Source organism: Coloeus monedula (assembly GCF_965178545.1).
Source record: "Coloeus monedula genome assembly, chromosome: 2".
In the NCBI taxonomy this organism is placed as follows: domain Eukaryota; kingdom Metazoa; phylum Chordata; class Aves; order Passeriformes; family Corvidae; genus Coloeus; species Coloeus monedula.
The window spans coordinates 25,860,533-25,878,470 of NC_138782.1; the positions used below are offsets into that span (position 1 = coordinate 25,860,533).

The 17,938-nt window shown below is 39.2% G+C and overlaps 1 protein-coding gene across 1 annotated transcript in view; it reads left to right on the forward strand.

Moving 5' to 3' along the window:
- The window catches only part of KCNH1 (potassium voltage-gated channel subfamily H member 1), a gene marked incomplete at both ends in the record, with an annotated part of 171,378 nt that overhangs the window by 92,253 nt on the left and 61,187 nt on the right, over positions 1-17,938 (forward strand). Inside the window, one exon of the mRNA XM_082302551.1 lies at positions 8,361-8,557. Coding sequence (XP_082158677.1) covers positions 8,361-8,557 — 197 coding nt within the window. The remainder of the gene's footprint in view (positions 1-8,360; positions 8,558-17,938) is intronic.

Below are 17,938 nucleotides of genomic sequence, written 5' to 3' on the forward strand. Positions count from 1 at the left end.
GTTAGAAAGGAAAAACAACACCCGCCCACCAAACAGTTTGTCCCAAGTGTTACATTCCAGCTGTTCTGCATTTATGTTCTTGCTATCTTTATTTGAGCAAAAAACTTTCAAGAGAATAAACCTTTTCCTTGACTGTTGGTTTAGCATCACAGAATATCCTGAGTTGGAAGGGACCTGTGAGAATTGTTGAGTCCAACTCCTGACTCCACAAAGGGCACGTAAAGTGAATGGGACACGAAGGGAAGGCAGGAATTTATTGGGAGCAAGGAATATAATTGCTCTCCAAAAGGTCAGTTTGCTGTTGCTATTCCTTTTGCTGCTATCAAAGCTGAAAGGCAATAATAGAATGTAGGTATTATGTAAGTATCAAAGTATGCAGTAACACAAGAATGGGAATTTTTTTGGTGGGGGTGGGTTGTGTGGCAGGGAGTGTGCAAAGGTTGCACATAGATTTACATTAAAGATCACACAGGAGTTGAGGAAGTGAAATTTGCATGACCCTGGCTTACAGATCTTTTATTGTTATTTACAAAGCTACAAAGTTGACAAGATTGGAGACTGTGGTTTTTACATGATGTTGTAGGGGACCTTGATGTGCCATGTTTTGTTTCAGCAGGATATTAAATGCTCCATTTGCTTTGTGTGGAGAAATTCCTGCTGATTTAATTTGATCTAATTGCAGTCTTAAAGAAATGTTATAAGAATAATTGTTTGTTTTCTTTACAATTGCTTTAGCTTACTCATTTAGCCGTAAGCATTTCGTTCGGATGTAGACACCAGAGGATTGATTCAGATTTTGGTGGGACAGATTTGCATCCAGATAGGACAGTGCCAACTGCAAGGGCAACTGTGCCACAGGGAAGGTCTGTTTTAGAGGAGGGACAATAGCAGTGCAGGAGTGTTGTCTGGATTGGACCTTCTCCGTGGAAGATGTTGCAACTTTCACAGAGTGATGTGAAAACTGCTTCTCAGCAGATGTGAGGGTGGCAGACAAGTTAACTGAGCGGAGGCTGCTATCTTTAGATTGTCCCTGGTACCTGAGCTAACTCAGGTTTCCCTAAACTAAACTGCTCTGTGTACTACCCCATTTTCAAAAATCAGTTGTGTTATTTTACAGCCTGTTATTTAATTCCAAGTCTTTGAAGAAGTCACTTACTTCACTGCTTCATTTTTCACCTGAATTTTAAATTTAGGTACACCTCTCTGTGTTAAAAATGCCAAGCTGCCATGCTCTCAGGCTTAACAAATGGTTGCAGGATTATGGATGGCGTTATGTGTTTTCTGACAGTATCTAACCTCACAGCATTGTTTGTGCTATTGAATAAGACTGAAACATGACCAGTGGTGCTTTGACAAAGGAATGATTAAAATTAAAATCATCTTTATCCTCAGTAGTTCTATTGTGCTTTTTCTATTTATAGCTGAAGGGTGGGGTTTTTCTAGATTGATTTATATAGGCAGGTTGGGCAAGTTACATGTTTCTATTAAGTAATTAAATAAACAGCAACTGAAGGAATGATTTTCAGAGTCTGATTTGCTCAATGAGTGTCTGGGCACACTGAGCAAAAGCTTTACAGATGGAGATCCAGCTAAACTTTTTAAAAGGCTGTGGCATAAAGAGGTCTACATTAATATAAAATTTTAATTTCATGGTGGATGTAGGAGCAGCACTGAAACTCTTATTGAGAAATATGGGTTTATCCCACATGGTGGTTTCGGACAGAGAGTATTCCTTATTCCTGTCCTCCAGACATCTGGGGTGGATTGATATCAGGACTTGCCATTTTTGAGACTTTTTGTTTGTTCCATGTCTAATTTCTGACAGACATTAAAAGCATGAATTGCCAAAGCTCCTGTCCAGTGCTGTTTGTAGATGGTCTAAGACTGCGCAGGGTATTGGAGAAACAGATTTTTAAAACATTTGATGTCTTGCTGGAGTGACTGAGGAGGAGGAGTATTCCCTGTGAACAGAGGCCTTAGTAGGGAACTTTCTGGCATGTTTCATGTTTTATTGCTGCAAATTTATACACCTTTGCATAATGTGCTCTTATATTGTCCAACAGCACCACATGTGGAAGAAGTTCCCCTTGGAAGATAGCAGTGTCTGGCAGGACACTGGCAGCTGGAATTGAGATGTGGTGGAGATGAGGCTCTCTGTTCCTGCATGTCCCTTGATATCTCGGGATATCTGTGTTAGGAAGGCTTGCACATCATGTTTGTGTGCATGCTCCAACCAGAGGTGGGAAGAGGTAGAAATTATAAATTAGCAAGGAAGTCAGCTTTCTATAAAGAGCCTGATTTCTGCCAGGTGAACCACTGAATGAATTTTCATTTTTGTTTTGGGTAGGATTTTGTTTCTGTTTCAGAATTTTGGAGGAGGAAGAATAATTTTTGTAAGAGAAGAGACAGGTAAAAAATAATCGAAAAAATTTTCATGAAACACTAGTTTTTCTGTGTTTTCTCCAAATCTCAAATTAATACTTTTTTCAGAGATATGTTTCTGTAAGATTGTTATATTTGTATTGAAGGAGTTATTAGAAATACTAAATAAAATTAAATACAAGATAGATGCAAACTTTGTGAGGTTTTCAAAATATTTACTTTATGTATTTCAGAACATGAAACTTACTATTTAAACTTGTGTGAATCCTTTTTGTCTGAAATAAAATAATAAAATTTTGGGGCTTTAATGTATGTTTCAAGCAATATGTAGAACACAAAGGCTGTCCCTAAGTAATCAGGGAAGTAACTCGGAGGATAATGCAATTTGAGCCTCTTATATAGGGTTTTTTTTTTTTGGTCAGAGAGTTAGCACTGCGCATGCAATGACAACACAGATTGAGCTGTGTTTTTCCTATCACTTAACTGGTGCAAATACATCCAAATACGTTTGTGACTACAGTTACCTGAGCTACTCCATATCCTGAGTTTGTACAAACCAGCCACATTTTTGTAACATTTTTATAGCAACCATTAAAATGCAAATAAGGATAAATGATACAGATTCTGGTGAAGCCTCCTGGCTTTTTTTGTGAATAAACCTGGTAGGGCCCAGCTGACATTTAAAACCCTTCATCACAGTAGGTGAGTGTTCACATAGTGAAAAATAATCCATGCTGTATTCTGAGAGACAAATAAACGCCTTAATTATAGCAACAATAATAGAAATTTTAGCTGTAACTAAATCATGTTGTTGCTACTCATCTCTAAAATAAATGTTTTTATTTTGTCTGTACAGTAATGTGCTCCAACAGAGAAAACTGATGCAGTTGTGTAGTAAACTGTCTGCAAAATGTTGCCAGGCTGTGGTTTACAACATGGACAGATACACTGTGTTTCTGTTCCTGCACCAGGCAAATCACTTAAAGTACAGCTTCAGTTTATTATCTCTGTAACACTTACTTTGGTTTCTGTGGCAGAGATGCTCAGGCTTTTCAGAGGCCTAATTAGAGGAAAAGAGTAGTTAAAACCTCTGGTTAAAAAAAAAATAGTGTATTCTCTGAAGGGCAGTTGGTCATTCACTTCTCGTTACATGTCTCAGTTTGCACTTGAGAAATCTTAAGAAAATCCAGAGCAGCAAATCACTTTCATGCATCATGTCCTGCCAGCTGTACTGTGTTGGAAGACCAAACTACAGGCTATTCAGTGGCTGTCAAGTTGTACAATTTATCTACAGGACAGATACTGAATATTCCACCTCAATGCCAAATGGTAGCTCCATTTTTTTTCTGGTTGACAGATTTTGTTGCATTAAAACAATGCACCAAGAGGAAAAATTATTTTTGCTCTAGTGTCTTTACTTTCCTTGAATCTTTCTCCACTCAGTAAAATGGGAAAATTTAAATTCCATGCCTTACTTAGATTTGGAGGAAAGGAGGGAAGAGAGGAGAAGGGAAGGATTTTCAGTTGAAGGCAAATAATCATGTGGTGATCACAGAGGGAATTTGACCCTAGAGAATCTGTGTGTTTGCTGCTATAGTAGTTGGTGTCCCCCCACTGCCTGGAGGTGGAGAGCAGATCCTGAGGGTGCAGGCCAACGTGGGTGCTCCAGGGAGCTGTGCTGGGAAAGTCATTGTGGCAGCCACTGTGTATTAGCATCACAGATAACTGTATTTGCTAACACCTGACTGCAGGATATGCTTAGTGCTGCTTTGCCACTGAGGCACCACGAGCAATGTTTGGTCATTCTACCTGATCTTTGGTTCTGCTGAGACTGTGTCAGATCCTAATTCTGTTGTTCAAACATGCAGATGAAGGCAAATTGGGAAGGGACCTGACCTAGATTCTGCTGTTGGCTGCTGTAACAACTACTATTGCTTTGAGAATGATTCTAACATGAATATTTTGTCTGATATACTGAAAATCCATGGATTCATGCAAATGCCTTCAAAATTCATACTGACTTGGAAGACCTGTGACACATGAATCCATAGCCTCATTTTCTCCCCCAGCTATCACACCAAAACTGCACCACAACTTCCAGACACCCAGAACCCAAAAATGGACTGAGCAGGTTATCAGCCAAACACATATTCCACATGAGCCATATTTATTTTCTTGGAGTAGAGTGGAAGATCTTCTGTCTAAGAGGAAAACTCTTCAATCTTTCCTCTTGTAAGAGTGAAAAAGCCAAGGGTTGTTGTGGTACCAAGGCAATACAGTTGTAATGCGAGGGTGTTGTTCTCTTCTCAGAATCAGCAGAACACCTGACTAAGCTGTAATAATCAGATCTTCATTACTGGTGCTGCTTTCAGGAGACAGAGTGGATGTGGCTTGACCTTATGCCTGACTCAGGCTGAACTGGCAGTGGTAACAGAGAAACCATCTTTTCGCTTAGAAGATAAATAGCAAACTTGATGTGGAGAAGAAATTGGGAAAGAACCAATATGGAAACAGCAGGTTTTATAAAATATTTCTTCACAGTTTAAATATATCAGGGTTTGGGGACTTGCTGTTATAATTAAAACAAACAAGGAAACATAAAAGGCAGAGCACTATTTGGCTTTCCAATGCATGCTGAGCTGATGGTGGAAAAGGTCTTGAGCCCACAAATCCAGCAGGGAATATAAATGATTGATGGTAAAAGCTTAGATCATCCACTTTAAGTGTGATTGACAGAAAACATTCCTGGCAAACATCTGGAATTCAGCAAACTGGGAATCAGAAATGCAAAGTACTGACAAACAAACGACCATCTGCATTTCTCTGGCTTTTTAATCTTTCTTCAGAGGTAAGGTGAAATATATAAAGCCTGGAGTTATATATAAAAAGAGGTTTTTGGCTCAAGTTCCCTAATGCAGCCAGTGGACTTTGCCAACCACCTTCTGACTCAGAAGTATCACCATACCCTTCTTGCTTTCCAGTTACAGATGGTTTTGATAAAACACCCACTTAGTCTGCCCCCCTGTTTTTTTGATTCCTTTTTCCACAGCGATTGATCATACTTTGTGAAGAACATATAGACAAAGGGAGATGGTATGCAATTCCTTATTATGCATAAGTGGCCAATTGTTCTGATGCAGTGCAGGTAATCCTGGGTGGAATTTTAATTCCTTCTTGCTGTATAGATTTCTACTGCTCTTTTCCCCCCTCATTTTTCTATAAATGTCAAATGTGGTTCTTTTAGAATCTGACAATCAAATCTAATACTTTGGTATGCTTCATTTAGCAAATGGACTTGACAGAAATAAAGCAATGAGGTGCTTCCATGTGCCTTACTTTGGAAACTGAAATACAGTGTAGGATTCATTTTTGACTAGATTGTTTGCTCTTAACTTCAAGGAAGTTTTTTAATGAAAGAAAAGAGTACAGCTTCTTTGGGTTTTTAAGTTTGTTTCTTAAAAACAGAGACTTCTGTGATCTGATTCAGTTTGTGGCTCATGTTTTGCTTTTCTCTGGTTTGGCTCAGTTGGCACCCAGCAGACACAGCTCCTTCCTGTGCTGTTCTTGCCACTAATGGGAGGTGACTCCCAGGGGTGGCAGGATACTGCAGGAGGGAGATTTTTATGGAGGGAAAAGTTACAAATAGCAAAAGGCAGCTGTGCTTGCTGCCAGGGATGAAGGACAGAGTTGTGTCTTTCTGTGTTATGTGAAAAGCAGAATTAAATTTCAAAAAGAGTAAGACATAACTAACTTCTGTGGTATGTCACTTCTGAGGTAGGCACAGCAGCACCCTGCTGTTTGTGCTTGGGTTGTATTAATTATTCAGCATGTTACTGTGGGGCAGTAACATAATTATTGTCATTTTAAGGTAGGGAAACTTGTCCGGAGATGTTAAGCAATGCACTTAGAAGTGAGCTAGAATTCCTCTCCCATGTGCTTGGACTACCAGCTCTAACTGTTGCTCATCAGTGATGCCACATTTCAATGCTTGATAGATTCCAGAGCGTTAATTAAAACAGTTGTTTAGCTAATTGCCTGGAAGATTGTGAGTAAAAGCATATTTATTCCAAAGGCAAACAATCCATTTTTACCCAGTGAAGCATATCAGTTTTTATGGTGCATAAAAATTGTTTCATTTCAATTTTGAATATACTGTGTATTTGTCTGTCTAAAAGCCTTGTAGAGGAAAATCTGTTTTAAGTGCATGGAAGCTTTTTTTCTTAAGCCGTTTTTAATGTATCTACTAACAAAAACCATACAAATAATTGAAAATGTGAAAAGTCATTGCTGTTAAAAAGAAAAGTTGTTTACTGTACTGGGCTGTGGGACTACTGCTATGCTTGTTGGTATGAAGCTTTTGTACTATTTCCACATGTTGGCATTGTCCTATGTAAGGAGACTAGAAGTGGAAGAAAGGTTATCTTTATGGTGTGTTTGCCTAATCTTGTGAAAAATGTGCTAACAGAACAGGTGGTTTCAGGGTATATACACATTTAAAATTAAAATGAAGTCAAAGTGATCAGGATCTGAACTGGTCCATGGGAGGTGGATGGTGTAGGTTTTCTGTGGAAGACTGAGAACACATCAGAGTTAACGACAGCTTAGTGCACTTCAGGGTAGTTTACCATCAAGTTGAGAGCATCTTCTCAAAGAGAAAATGCTTATCATCTCATGGAAGAGATTAGATAAGGGTGGAATACAGCTGAAGGACTGAGATGGGAATTCTGAGTTTGAATTAGAAGTTTTCTTGAGCTCTTTACTCCTGATAGTTCTCTTGGCTTTCATATAAGCTTTCAAAAATGACAATTTATTTAGGGAAGGAAATCTAAAAGAACCTGGCTGAAGTCAGTAAACTAATATATATATTGATGCTTTGGATTTAAGAATTGCTACGGGCAAGATAATACTTATAAGACAAGGGACCATTCCTACTACAGCTTGATAGATGTGGATGCATTTCCATGTCATTGGTCTTAAGAGAGATGGGCAGCGGTGATATAGCGCAGCAGAAGTTTGGGAGGAAAACGCATTTGAAAACAAAAACAGTTTAGCTTTTCATTATCAAGGTAACAACTGAATATTCTTTTTTTGTTAGCGTTGTGTATTGGAAAACAGGAAAAAAAGACAATTACTTTTGGAAATGAACTTGTAACTTTCTCCTACACGCTCCCTTTTGTGCCCAGCCTGAGCTGGGGTGTGACCAGTGAAATCCTGACTGGGGGCTGCTCCTCAGTAGGTTTTGGTATATGTGCCCAGCATTGTAGTGCCCAGACTGGTGCAAATGCCCTCATTGTAGTATCCCACTGCAGGGATTTCACTGCTTGCCCCAAGCTCATAGAGACATGCACATGGAAAGGGTGTGAGGAAACGGTAATTTTCTTCTTTCCAGTGTGAAACAGCTAAACATTCATGCCTTGTCATTGTTGCATTGGGGATAACTAATCTGTACTCCTCTTGGTTTGGACTCTGTTTAGTTGCAGCCTGAAACTGCACTGATATGTTATACAGGACGGTTTTATTGACACAACAGTGGGTAAATGGTAGCCAGATTAAGAAGACTCAGCAGCAGAGATGTAAGAAACAGATCCTTTGCGTGACAGTTAAATGGAGAAAGGGAAAAACCATTTCCTCTTAATTAATTTCTTTGAAAGGGATTAGAAGAGAACATGAACCAAGAGTGAACCACTTCTCTTGATTTTGAAAGAAAAATCTTTATTGATATTTAAAGGGAACTTGTCACATAGAACACTTTCAAATTATGATTCATTCTTATGAAGTTTTGCTAGACTGTAGTAATTAAGAAAAAGATACTGGAAAAAGTTAGCCATTAAATGCTTCAAAGTTTTTTTTTCCAGACAGTTTTTTTTTCTGAGTGCAAAAATAGAAGACACTTGACTGCATGAATGAGATGTCTGTTCTGTTATATTTTTGATGGAAGTAGTGCTGTTACTGAAAGCAATGGTGTTGATTTTCTGCAGGCAAAGGAGACGTTTTTGGTGATGTGTTCTGGAAGGAGTCGACCCTCGCCCAGTCCTGTGCTAATGTAAGGGCTTTGACTTACTGTGATCTTCATGTGATAAAAAGGGATGCCTTGCAGAAAGTGCTGGAGTTCTACACAGCCTTTTCACACTCCTTCTCCAGAAATCTGATTTTGACCTACAACTTGAGAAAAAGGGTAAGTAGCTGTGATTTTAACATACATCATGTAAATGATCTCACTTTTAACGTCTGTCTGCGTGAGAAAACTGAATGGCTTGAATTCTGGCATTTTTCGTGGACCCCTTTTATAAGATGACTTTTCAGTGCTTGCCTAGGAGACCCTGCTAGCATGTAGAGTCAAAAGGCTATAAGTATTTATTCCAGTGCTAGCTTTAGAGGGAGCTAGACTGTGTGTATGTGAAAGTATTAGACATTTCTAGGAAGTAGACAGGTTCCAGCAGATATGAAAACTGTCATGTACGTGTGATAAACAGCATTCACTACTTAATGCAACTTTAGCTTGTAAAGCCCCTAAAAATATTTTAGGGGTGTTCCTGAAATCACAAGGAAAATGACAGGAAAGATATAAAATCTGATATATGGAACAAAAGTTAAGTACAGTAATCACAATGGAAAAGTAATATGAAGATGACATTCTATCAAGAGTTGTTTCTTTTATTATAAATCACATTTTGGAATTACTTTGCTTATCTATAGTATTTCCATTTTCTTATCCTTGATTTTTTGGCTCTTTTCATTCCTTGCTGTGTGCCAGTTCAAGGTATTTTGTCAAATGCAAGTAATCACAATCTAATAGCCCAGTTTAAATCCTCTGTGTAATCCTCAGTGAACAACCTCTGCAGAAATTTATTAAAACTGTAGTAGGTATAATTCAGATGATATGATTTTATGATGTGAGGTAGAAGACAATAATATTACGCTGAAAAGAAGTGCATTAGAGAACCTGTACTTGCTTCATAAGGGTATTTGACATCAGGTAAAGAAATATGTTTGATAGGAGAAATTTTTGTCCTTAAATGGTTCTCCATAGTAATTTCAGGTGCCAAGTAAGTCCTAGATAATTAGACCTGAAAAAAATAGAACTGTTTTAATCTTTTAAATCTGTTTTGTAAAATTAGACTTTACAACTAGACATTTTTAAAGATACTTTATTTTTTATATTTAGAGTTGGCATACTGAAAGTAAAAGTAGTGCGATGATATTTTCTATCTGCATATGTTATCAGTATCAAAGAATTCAGCTTTTTAGGGTTGAATGAAGAAAAATGTGTTATCCACACTTTGGTGAAATAAATCAGAGCTCTGGTAGAAAATTGATGTGATTAAAAACTAAGAAACAAATTTATACTTGGGGATTTCCTTCTAAGACATTTTTTTCAAATGAAGGTATTCAGCTGCAAGCATATTAAGAGAGATGTCCTGTTAATAAACACCTCCTTACCTGGTCTTAGTTAATGTAAGAAATAAAGTAAATGAAAGAATGTGACATTGATATCACCTAAAGAATCAGTATCACTGACTGACATATTTTATAATTAACTCCATGGGTAATGTGGTAAGATGCCCTCAGAATGTATAACTACTTCTTTTTTTAACATCATCTGAAGTAGCAACCTTTGAAGCTTAGAAGGATCAGCTTTCTAACAGCTCATAGTAATGCTAGCAGAATCACATAATTTTGGACCTGCTCTGAGCCAGAAGGCCCGACTTTAGAATCAAAAACCTACTCCAGAAGTGACACTGCCCCTCCATGTTTATTGGCATAGCTTTTCCCAGCCCAGGTTACAAAACATTTTTTAATCATAGTGTCACAACTCCTGTGCTGTCAATTTCTACACAAAATGTTCCTAATAAAAACATACATCTTATGATAGCAATTTCCATCCAGTTATTCAAATAATTGGATTTTAATTGAGTTGCAGTCAGCAGAAAAGTGGCGTTGATTGATAATGGAGGCAAGAGCTTGATGGTTCCTGGTTAACAGACTGTAACATTATTTATTTTATTAGAAGAAGGCTGATTGCAATCAGAATGCAAATGTTAAGTAATGTGGATAATATATGTTCTTGAAAATGCATGGAAGGTACAATACTTTAGAGATTTGAGGTAATACATGTTAAAAGGCAACTTTTTAGAGTTTAGAATTTAATCTGGTTTAAATATCTGTGATTTTTTTTTTTTAGAAATAGCTCCCCAGCCTGTCGCTTCTAACACTTCTATGGTCTATTTCTGCAAATGGAATTTTGTAGAATTAAAATGAACTGGTACCTTCTGTTAGTTGCATTTGTGAGGTATTGCATATCTTTTGGAGTATAAATACCAGAATTACACTTTTCATTTCAATAAACAGTTTCATCTCTGGCTCCAAAAGTGTTCAACTAGTTGAAATGTAGATACTGTGTATTCCTCTCAAATATATTCATACAGATTCCAAATACATGAACAAGCAGCTTTGGGGATTTTTTTTTCAGAAGGATCTCACATTTTTAGACTTGGTTATTCCTCTGAGGTGTCCCCATCTTCAGGGTACATATGCCTTCAGTTGGCCATGGTACTGAGTCTCACTACACAGCTCAAGGTGCTTTGTAGCCAAGTTTCACTCAGCTTAAGTGAACTCTAGCACTGGTCCATTTTTTTCACCATATTAACATATTCCTTGGGTGCCAGGTCTCCTCTAGTGATCCCTGGTGGAGCTGGGATTCCCTATCCCAGGCCCTTCAGTGCCAGTGAAGAGATGTTCCCCCTGTTACTGGGTCTGGATCCACGTGCTGATGGCTGTGGCAGAAATAAGCAGACATGCAGGCACATTGGAAGGTACCCAAACTGGTCAATTGGTCTTGACCTTAGCTAAACCTAGAGCTGGATTTAGGCAAAGTAAAGGGCAACATTCCTTGTGCTGGTCTTCCTACTTGTCTTGAATGTGGTTTGAGCTGAGCTGGGAGGGCAGGACACTTCTGGTCCATGTATCCCCTTTATGCCTTCCCTAGAACAGGCCTGCAGGTATAAAATGTTACTGCCTGTGATGCTTAAAGACTTTGTGGCCAAGGGAAAAGTTTCCAATGCTCTGTGCCTGGCATGTCATTATTGTCCCTGTCTGTGCTGTGAAAGCAGTTTCCTTTCACTCACTTTCTCAACAAATACCAGTGAAATATCCTCTTTTTTAAAAGTGTCAGCTTGCTGTCAGGTGACTCCCTGAGCAGTTTCCTCAAGTGACTAAAATCCCTGCTGAAGTTATTAGCTGTCTAGTTACCTCAGACTGGAGCTCAGACTTAGAAATCTTTTTATTTTTCCTAAAAGAGAAGAGAAAGCAGACCTTTAATTAACTCCTTCTCCTGCCAGTCATTGAAATTTTCATCTAAGTGGGAACAGAGGGAGAATCATCTGCTGCATCTCTCTTTCCACCGTGCTAAGAAACTGAAACTGCAGTCTGTGGCTGCAGGTGGCTGTATGTTGGACTTGAAGACTTAGCAGCTGAGAGGAAGCTGATAGAGGTTTTTCAGAGCAGTACTCGCTGTAACAATGTTCTGAAATTAAAGCAGGTTAACTTGATATTTCTCTCCATTTTTGGAATCTTGGAGAGGAACCAGAGTGCAGACACTGGGGGGTATTGTTGGATAGTCAAGTCACAAACTCACTCTCATGGAAGATACGCTAGACAAAAGAAATACTGCAGATTAGGAGGGCAGCAGGATGCACAGGCTGGATGGAGGTCTGGCTTCTCCCACCAAATATTTAAACACTTCTGGGTTTCCAAATTGGACATCGTAGCTCCAGGTTTGTAGAAGCATAACTACCTGTCTCTGTCTTTGGCATGTGATGGGGTGCAAGTTTGCTGGCACCTTCTTTAAGAATGGGAAAGGCCTTTGGGAAATGTTCTGGCTTTAGCAGTTGCTTCTTTCCATGTGTATGAGCTTTGTGACCAGTATTAACTTACACTGGGTTGTACCACAGTGTATTTGCTCATTTCATTCTGCTGCAGCCATAAATGATGTTGTAGCTCAAATGACTGCTCGCACTACATAAAAGGGAGAATTCTTATACATAATTTATTAAGCTGAGATTTCTCTAGTAAGCCGTTTTAGCCTGGATAGAGATTAAATGACTAATTCTGAATACTTTGGAGTGTCATGATAGGAAGCACAAGTAGCTTTCCCAGAAGCTACTTGTATCCTGATATAAAAGAAGGAAGACAGTAGGATGTAGGTATGTTACTGGGATTTTGTTAGAGTGAAAGAAGCGGCAAAGAACGTTCTGTGTTTTTACAAATCAAACATGATTTAGTGAGTTAGAGCCAAAGCTCCTAGTCAGAACATACTTGAGAGAGCAGTGATTGTAACAGAATAGTCTCTCTCCTTGGCAGTGTAAGATTGCTTGCTTTTGTACATGTGGTGTGTTTATTCTCTGGTATTCCAACTGTGCCAGTGGACAGGTCCCCAACATCTTTTTCAAAAAGCAATTTTAAAATGTAATTGTACTTTCCTCTTCAGCATTAGCTTAATCTTTCTTCTTTTGATAGTGTAAGCTCTAACTAGAGAGAGAACGTCTCTCAAATCATACATTTCAGCTAGGAGTGCCTCAAGCCCTGATTTTAAATCTCAGGGGGCGTTGGCAGCAGTTTGTTTTCAGAGAGGCAGTCCATGGCCTTACATTCTGCCTTTCCGCATGACAAGTTTTAAAATCCTTCTTCGTGGTAGAGGTTTGAAATGATATCCCAGAATTCTTTCTCCTACACAAAAGCCTGAATTGCTGGAAGGTTTCAACAAAGCTTTCTTACACTGAGAAGAGAAAGATTTTAATTTTAGAATATTGTCCCATTTAATGATAGGTTTCATAATGGTCAAACTGACAGCCTGCTTCTTTCTCCTGTGTTTGTCACCAAAACAATCCCACAAGTCCTGTGGGGAGAGGATTTTGATGTTTGACAGGCACACATCTTACAGCACTGAAAACCGAGGACATTGGACATGACTGGTATGTCTGGAAGTGCCTGTGGCTTGGGAATTATGCCAAATTAGCTGTCCAGGAGGCAAAGTTGTCAATTTCCAAAAAACCTGTCCAAATATAAATAAACAGTTAAGCACTGTGTTCCTTCCCATGCTGTTTTTTAAAAGCTGTTCTTGTATTCACAGTTTTTCCATGTCAATCTAAACAAAAGGTAATTTATTCTGTTTCATCATTGGTAGATACCATACTGCATTTTTGCATCTTTTCTCTGGCCTTGGACATCTGAACTTCTATCTGTCTCTAACAGAGAACTGTTTAGCTAGCCCACAGATTTTTGGGCAAATAGGCTTTACACTCTGTACCGAAAGTGCTCTGAGGCCTGCTGTGTGTGCATCTTCTATGGATGGTTTTAGTGCTATGTCTGTCAATGAGTTGAAACCTCATGCTCTCGGGAGGATGTGCCCTTGGATTTCTTCCTTCTCCTCCTCTGTAGTTTGTTGGACCCCTCCAGGTAAAGCCTCAACACCCAGACTTGGAAAGGATTTGACGAACTGCGAGCATTTAATGTTCATACACCTACAGCAATTATTGAAATATGTGATTGTGCTCAAGCCAAAGCAACTCCATTACCTTTCAGCCACATCATCTTCAATTTTATTTTCCAAAACTTCCAAATTGTAAACTTATTTCTGTTCTATTTAGTGCATGTGACCTGGAGCCTTAGGCTCCTGTGCTTATAGAGAGGAAGATCTGGCTACAGATAAATAGTTTACGTAGTGGGGATGTGTGTGTACCATAGAAAACACAATTAACTAAGAAGTTCTAAAACGCTATGGTGGGTTGACATTGGCTGGTAACTAGGTGCCCACCAAGCCTCTCTATCTTCCCCCTTCTTGACAGGACAGGGAGAGAAAAATAATATTAAAAGCTTGTGGGTTGAGATAAGGACGAGGAGATCACTTACCAATTGCCGTCATGGGCAAAACAAACCTGAATTAATGAAATTAATTTAATTTATTGCCAGTTAATCAGAGTAGGATAATGACAAATAAAAAAAAAAATCTAAAAAACACTTTCTGCCCATCGCTTCCCTTCTTCCCAGGCACGAATTCACTCCCAACTCTTCTCTCTCCTTCCCCTGAGCAGTGCAGGGAGGTGGGGAATGGGGGTTGTGGTCAGTTCATAACGCTTGTTCTCTGCCATTCCTTTCTCTTCACACTCTTCCCCTGCTCCAGTGTGAGGTCCCTCTCATAGCAGAGGGAAGTTCACAAACTTGTCCAGTGTGTGTCCTTCCCACAGGCAGCAGTTCTTCAGGAACTGCTCCAGTGCAGGTCCCTTCCACGGGGGCAGTCCTTCAGGAACAGCCTGCTGCAGGGCCGCTCTCCTGGTGAGCCACAGGTCCTGGCCAGAAGACCTGCTCCTTCCTAGGCCCCCCTCAGTGGCCTGCAGGTGGGTATCTGCCCCACCATGGGCTTCCACGAGCCAGAGGGGGACAACCTGCAGCTCCACAGTCTCCATCATGGTCATCACCGTGGGTTGCAGGAAAGTCTCTGTTCCAGCCCCGGAGTACCTTCTCCCCCTCCATCTTCTCTGACCTTGGTTTCTGCCAAGTTTCTTTCACTTATTCTCACTTCTCTCTCTCAGCTGCTGTAGTGCAGTGTTTTTTACTCTTTCCTAAATACGTTACCACAGAGGTGCTACTGACACTGGATATGTATGTAGCTCTCGCCCATGGTGGGTCCGCCTTGGGGCGAACCACAACTTGTTCTGTCCTACCTGGGGACAGGTTCTGGTGCCTTCTCACAGAAGCCACCTCTGCAGCCTGTCTGCTATCAAACCCTTGCTACATAAACCCAAAACAGACAACAAAACTGTTCTGTTGCTTTTACTCACTACATGATATGTTGTAATGTAAATTTTAGCTGGGACCTAGATAAAGCTCTGTGGGTAAGTAGCAAAATGCTTCTTTAGAATGCTCTTAAACAACTAATCCCTTCTAAACTGATTGAATGAATTCATCACATTTGAGATGCCTTCTGCTACTATGAATAATGAGTAATTTTCGTACATTTAGGTGCTGTAGTATAATGTCTGTACAATTGTTATAAAGAAGTAACTTAGTATGCCATACAAAGCAAGCTGTGTATTTCTTCACAGAAATATTACGTTGTTGAAATTCTGATAGGCCATTCACTAGCAAATTCCATTAAAAGTAATGCAGTCATCAATAGGTATTAATAGTCATCAATAAAATTGATGGAAGAGCTTGTATGGCTGAAGTTCAAATTCCAATTCACCTTAAAATGGAAGAATATGGTTCTTCTATGAAGCTGATACTAAAACCATAACTGCCTTGAAGTATCTTCAGTAAAAGAGTATTTTCTGTTCTGTGCTATTGTAGATTTGCAAGTTTTCCCATGCTGGTCACTAAATTATTAACTATCATTTGCATTCTGATCACTGAATTAGAAATTATATTTGTGCAGACTAAATTTGTAAACCCAGAATTTTGGCTATTTCACAATGTGTTTTCTAAGTACGGAAAACTATGTCAATGTTATGTCAATAAAGACATTCCAATTACATGTCAGTACTTGGAAGAAAAGTGCAGTAAACAGAAGGGGTTCTGGTCAACCAGAAATTGAGGTTAAGAACTTCATTCATTAATCCAGAAACCGAATTGATGCTTGCTTTGTTTTATCATGTTTTGAGGAGACCTGCTTGAGTTGTTTTTGAAAGAGTTTTTTGTCAGTGACTTGTAAAATACTCAGCCTTAAATATAAAAGAAAAAATTCTGACCTTTTTGATATCTTTAGTGTTCATAAAGTCTTTCCATATTTGGAAAGACATTTTCCGAGTAGATGAAAATGCATGTAACAAGGTTGATGGTGAATTAAAATAAAATTTGTTTTCATACTCTTTTAATCCTTAAAAAAAGGCACATTTGGCTTTTGTGAAGCTATTTTCAGATGAGTAATAGAAAGTTGACGTTAAAAAAAGGTTTTGTCTCGTTTTAACATGCACAACCACCCACACCAGCTTGTTTATCCCAACAGAAGGAAATGCATCACTTTGATTTTTACCCTCCTCCACCCACGTAGACTAAAATGTAGAAATAATTTTAATACAGAGAACGGTTATTCGGAGTGAATGAGGATTCCCCAGAATAGCTCCCCCAAGCCTTTTTAAAATAGAAAATGAATTTCCTAGGAACTGAGGAAGTTCTAAAAGTTGGCCCACCACCAGGGACGGAAGACGATAATCCAAAAGACAGTGTAGCTGCTCTTACACAGTCTGGGAATCTAGTCTTCCTTGTGAAAACAGTGAAATTCTTGCTAGTATTTTTACAGTAGGAAGGATTAATCCCAAATTTAAACTCATCCTTTTTCTTACTACTGTGTTGATTTAGAGAAATAGAAGTGTAATATGTGTAGTCTGTCTGCATGGTGTGTTCAATATGTGCATGGCACTCCACCACCTGCCCACAGTCAAGTGTAATGAGGTGCCTTAGTCCAGTTCTGCACCAGGCTTGCAAAGAGGGGACATTCCAGGGGAATTCAAAGAATTCCTACCCTTTCTCCAAAGCAGTCTTCTGCTTACCATGACTGAGTGGCCAGAGATTGAACATTTTTCTGTATTTCTAATAAAAAAAATAAGATACGGGGGTTTTTTGGTGCCTGCTGTATCTGTCTGTGGGTATATATGCATATATATATATATATGTACAGTGACTGAATCATTGCTGAAGCTCCCAAGTAATTCCAATGTCCCACACTCTTTCTAATATATTCATGCTGTTACCCAGACTTTTTTGCATTTGTGTGCCATGTTCTATCATGTATTATAACTGCACTAATTATGTCAATGCCATAGTAACCTCTGTGGCCTGGTGCTTCACTGTGGAGCACTAATGACCAAGGCAAAGACAGAACAGTGACTTAACACCCTCCTGCATTATTTTTTTTCTAAAAATTATGTTTCTGGTCTGGGAAGTATCTGGGTGCAGGACAAACTTACTAAAAGGGGATGATTTACTGGCATAACAGCTTTGACCTTCTGGTCTTCTCTGGGGTCACTAAGAGCTGAACTCATAGGACTGCAGATCCAAACACAACCTGTTCAAGGTACTCCATGAAGGAGAGAGGATGTAGATAACTGTGCAATATGAAAGCTGAGTTACACTGGCCAACCTACATCCTTGAGTAATCAAACTTTGTAATCTAAGTGATCAGATTGATCCTTTCTTTGGCACTGCAATGAAAGCTGAAATAACTGCCCCCTATGGGAAAACAAAAAAGGAAGTAAAAGAAAGTACGTTCTGGAGGTTGCAGCTAGTGTTGTGTAGAGGCTTTGTGATCCTGGCTCCAGACCAAACCCTACCTACAGGTCCTCTATTTTCTTGCTTAAATGTTGAGACTTTTGTTGTAACTGTGAGCTCTTGGACAGCGAGACAAAGGACGTCCTTTCCCTGTTTTTCTGCCTGAGCCAGGTCTCCATAGTTCCTCTGAGGGCTCTATTTGCTATGCCCCATGACAGGCATAAAAGAAGTAGATCACCTTAAATCCAACAAATCCTGTTAAGGTTTTGTGCGAACCAAAGTAGTTTCCCAGCTT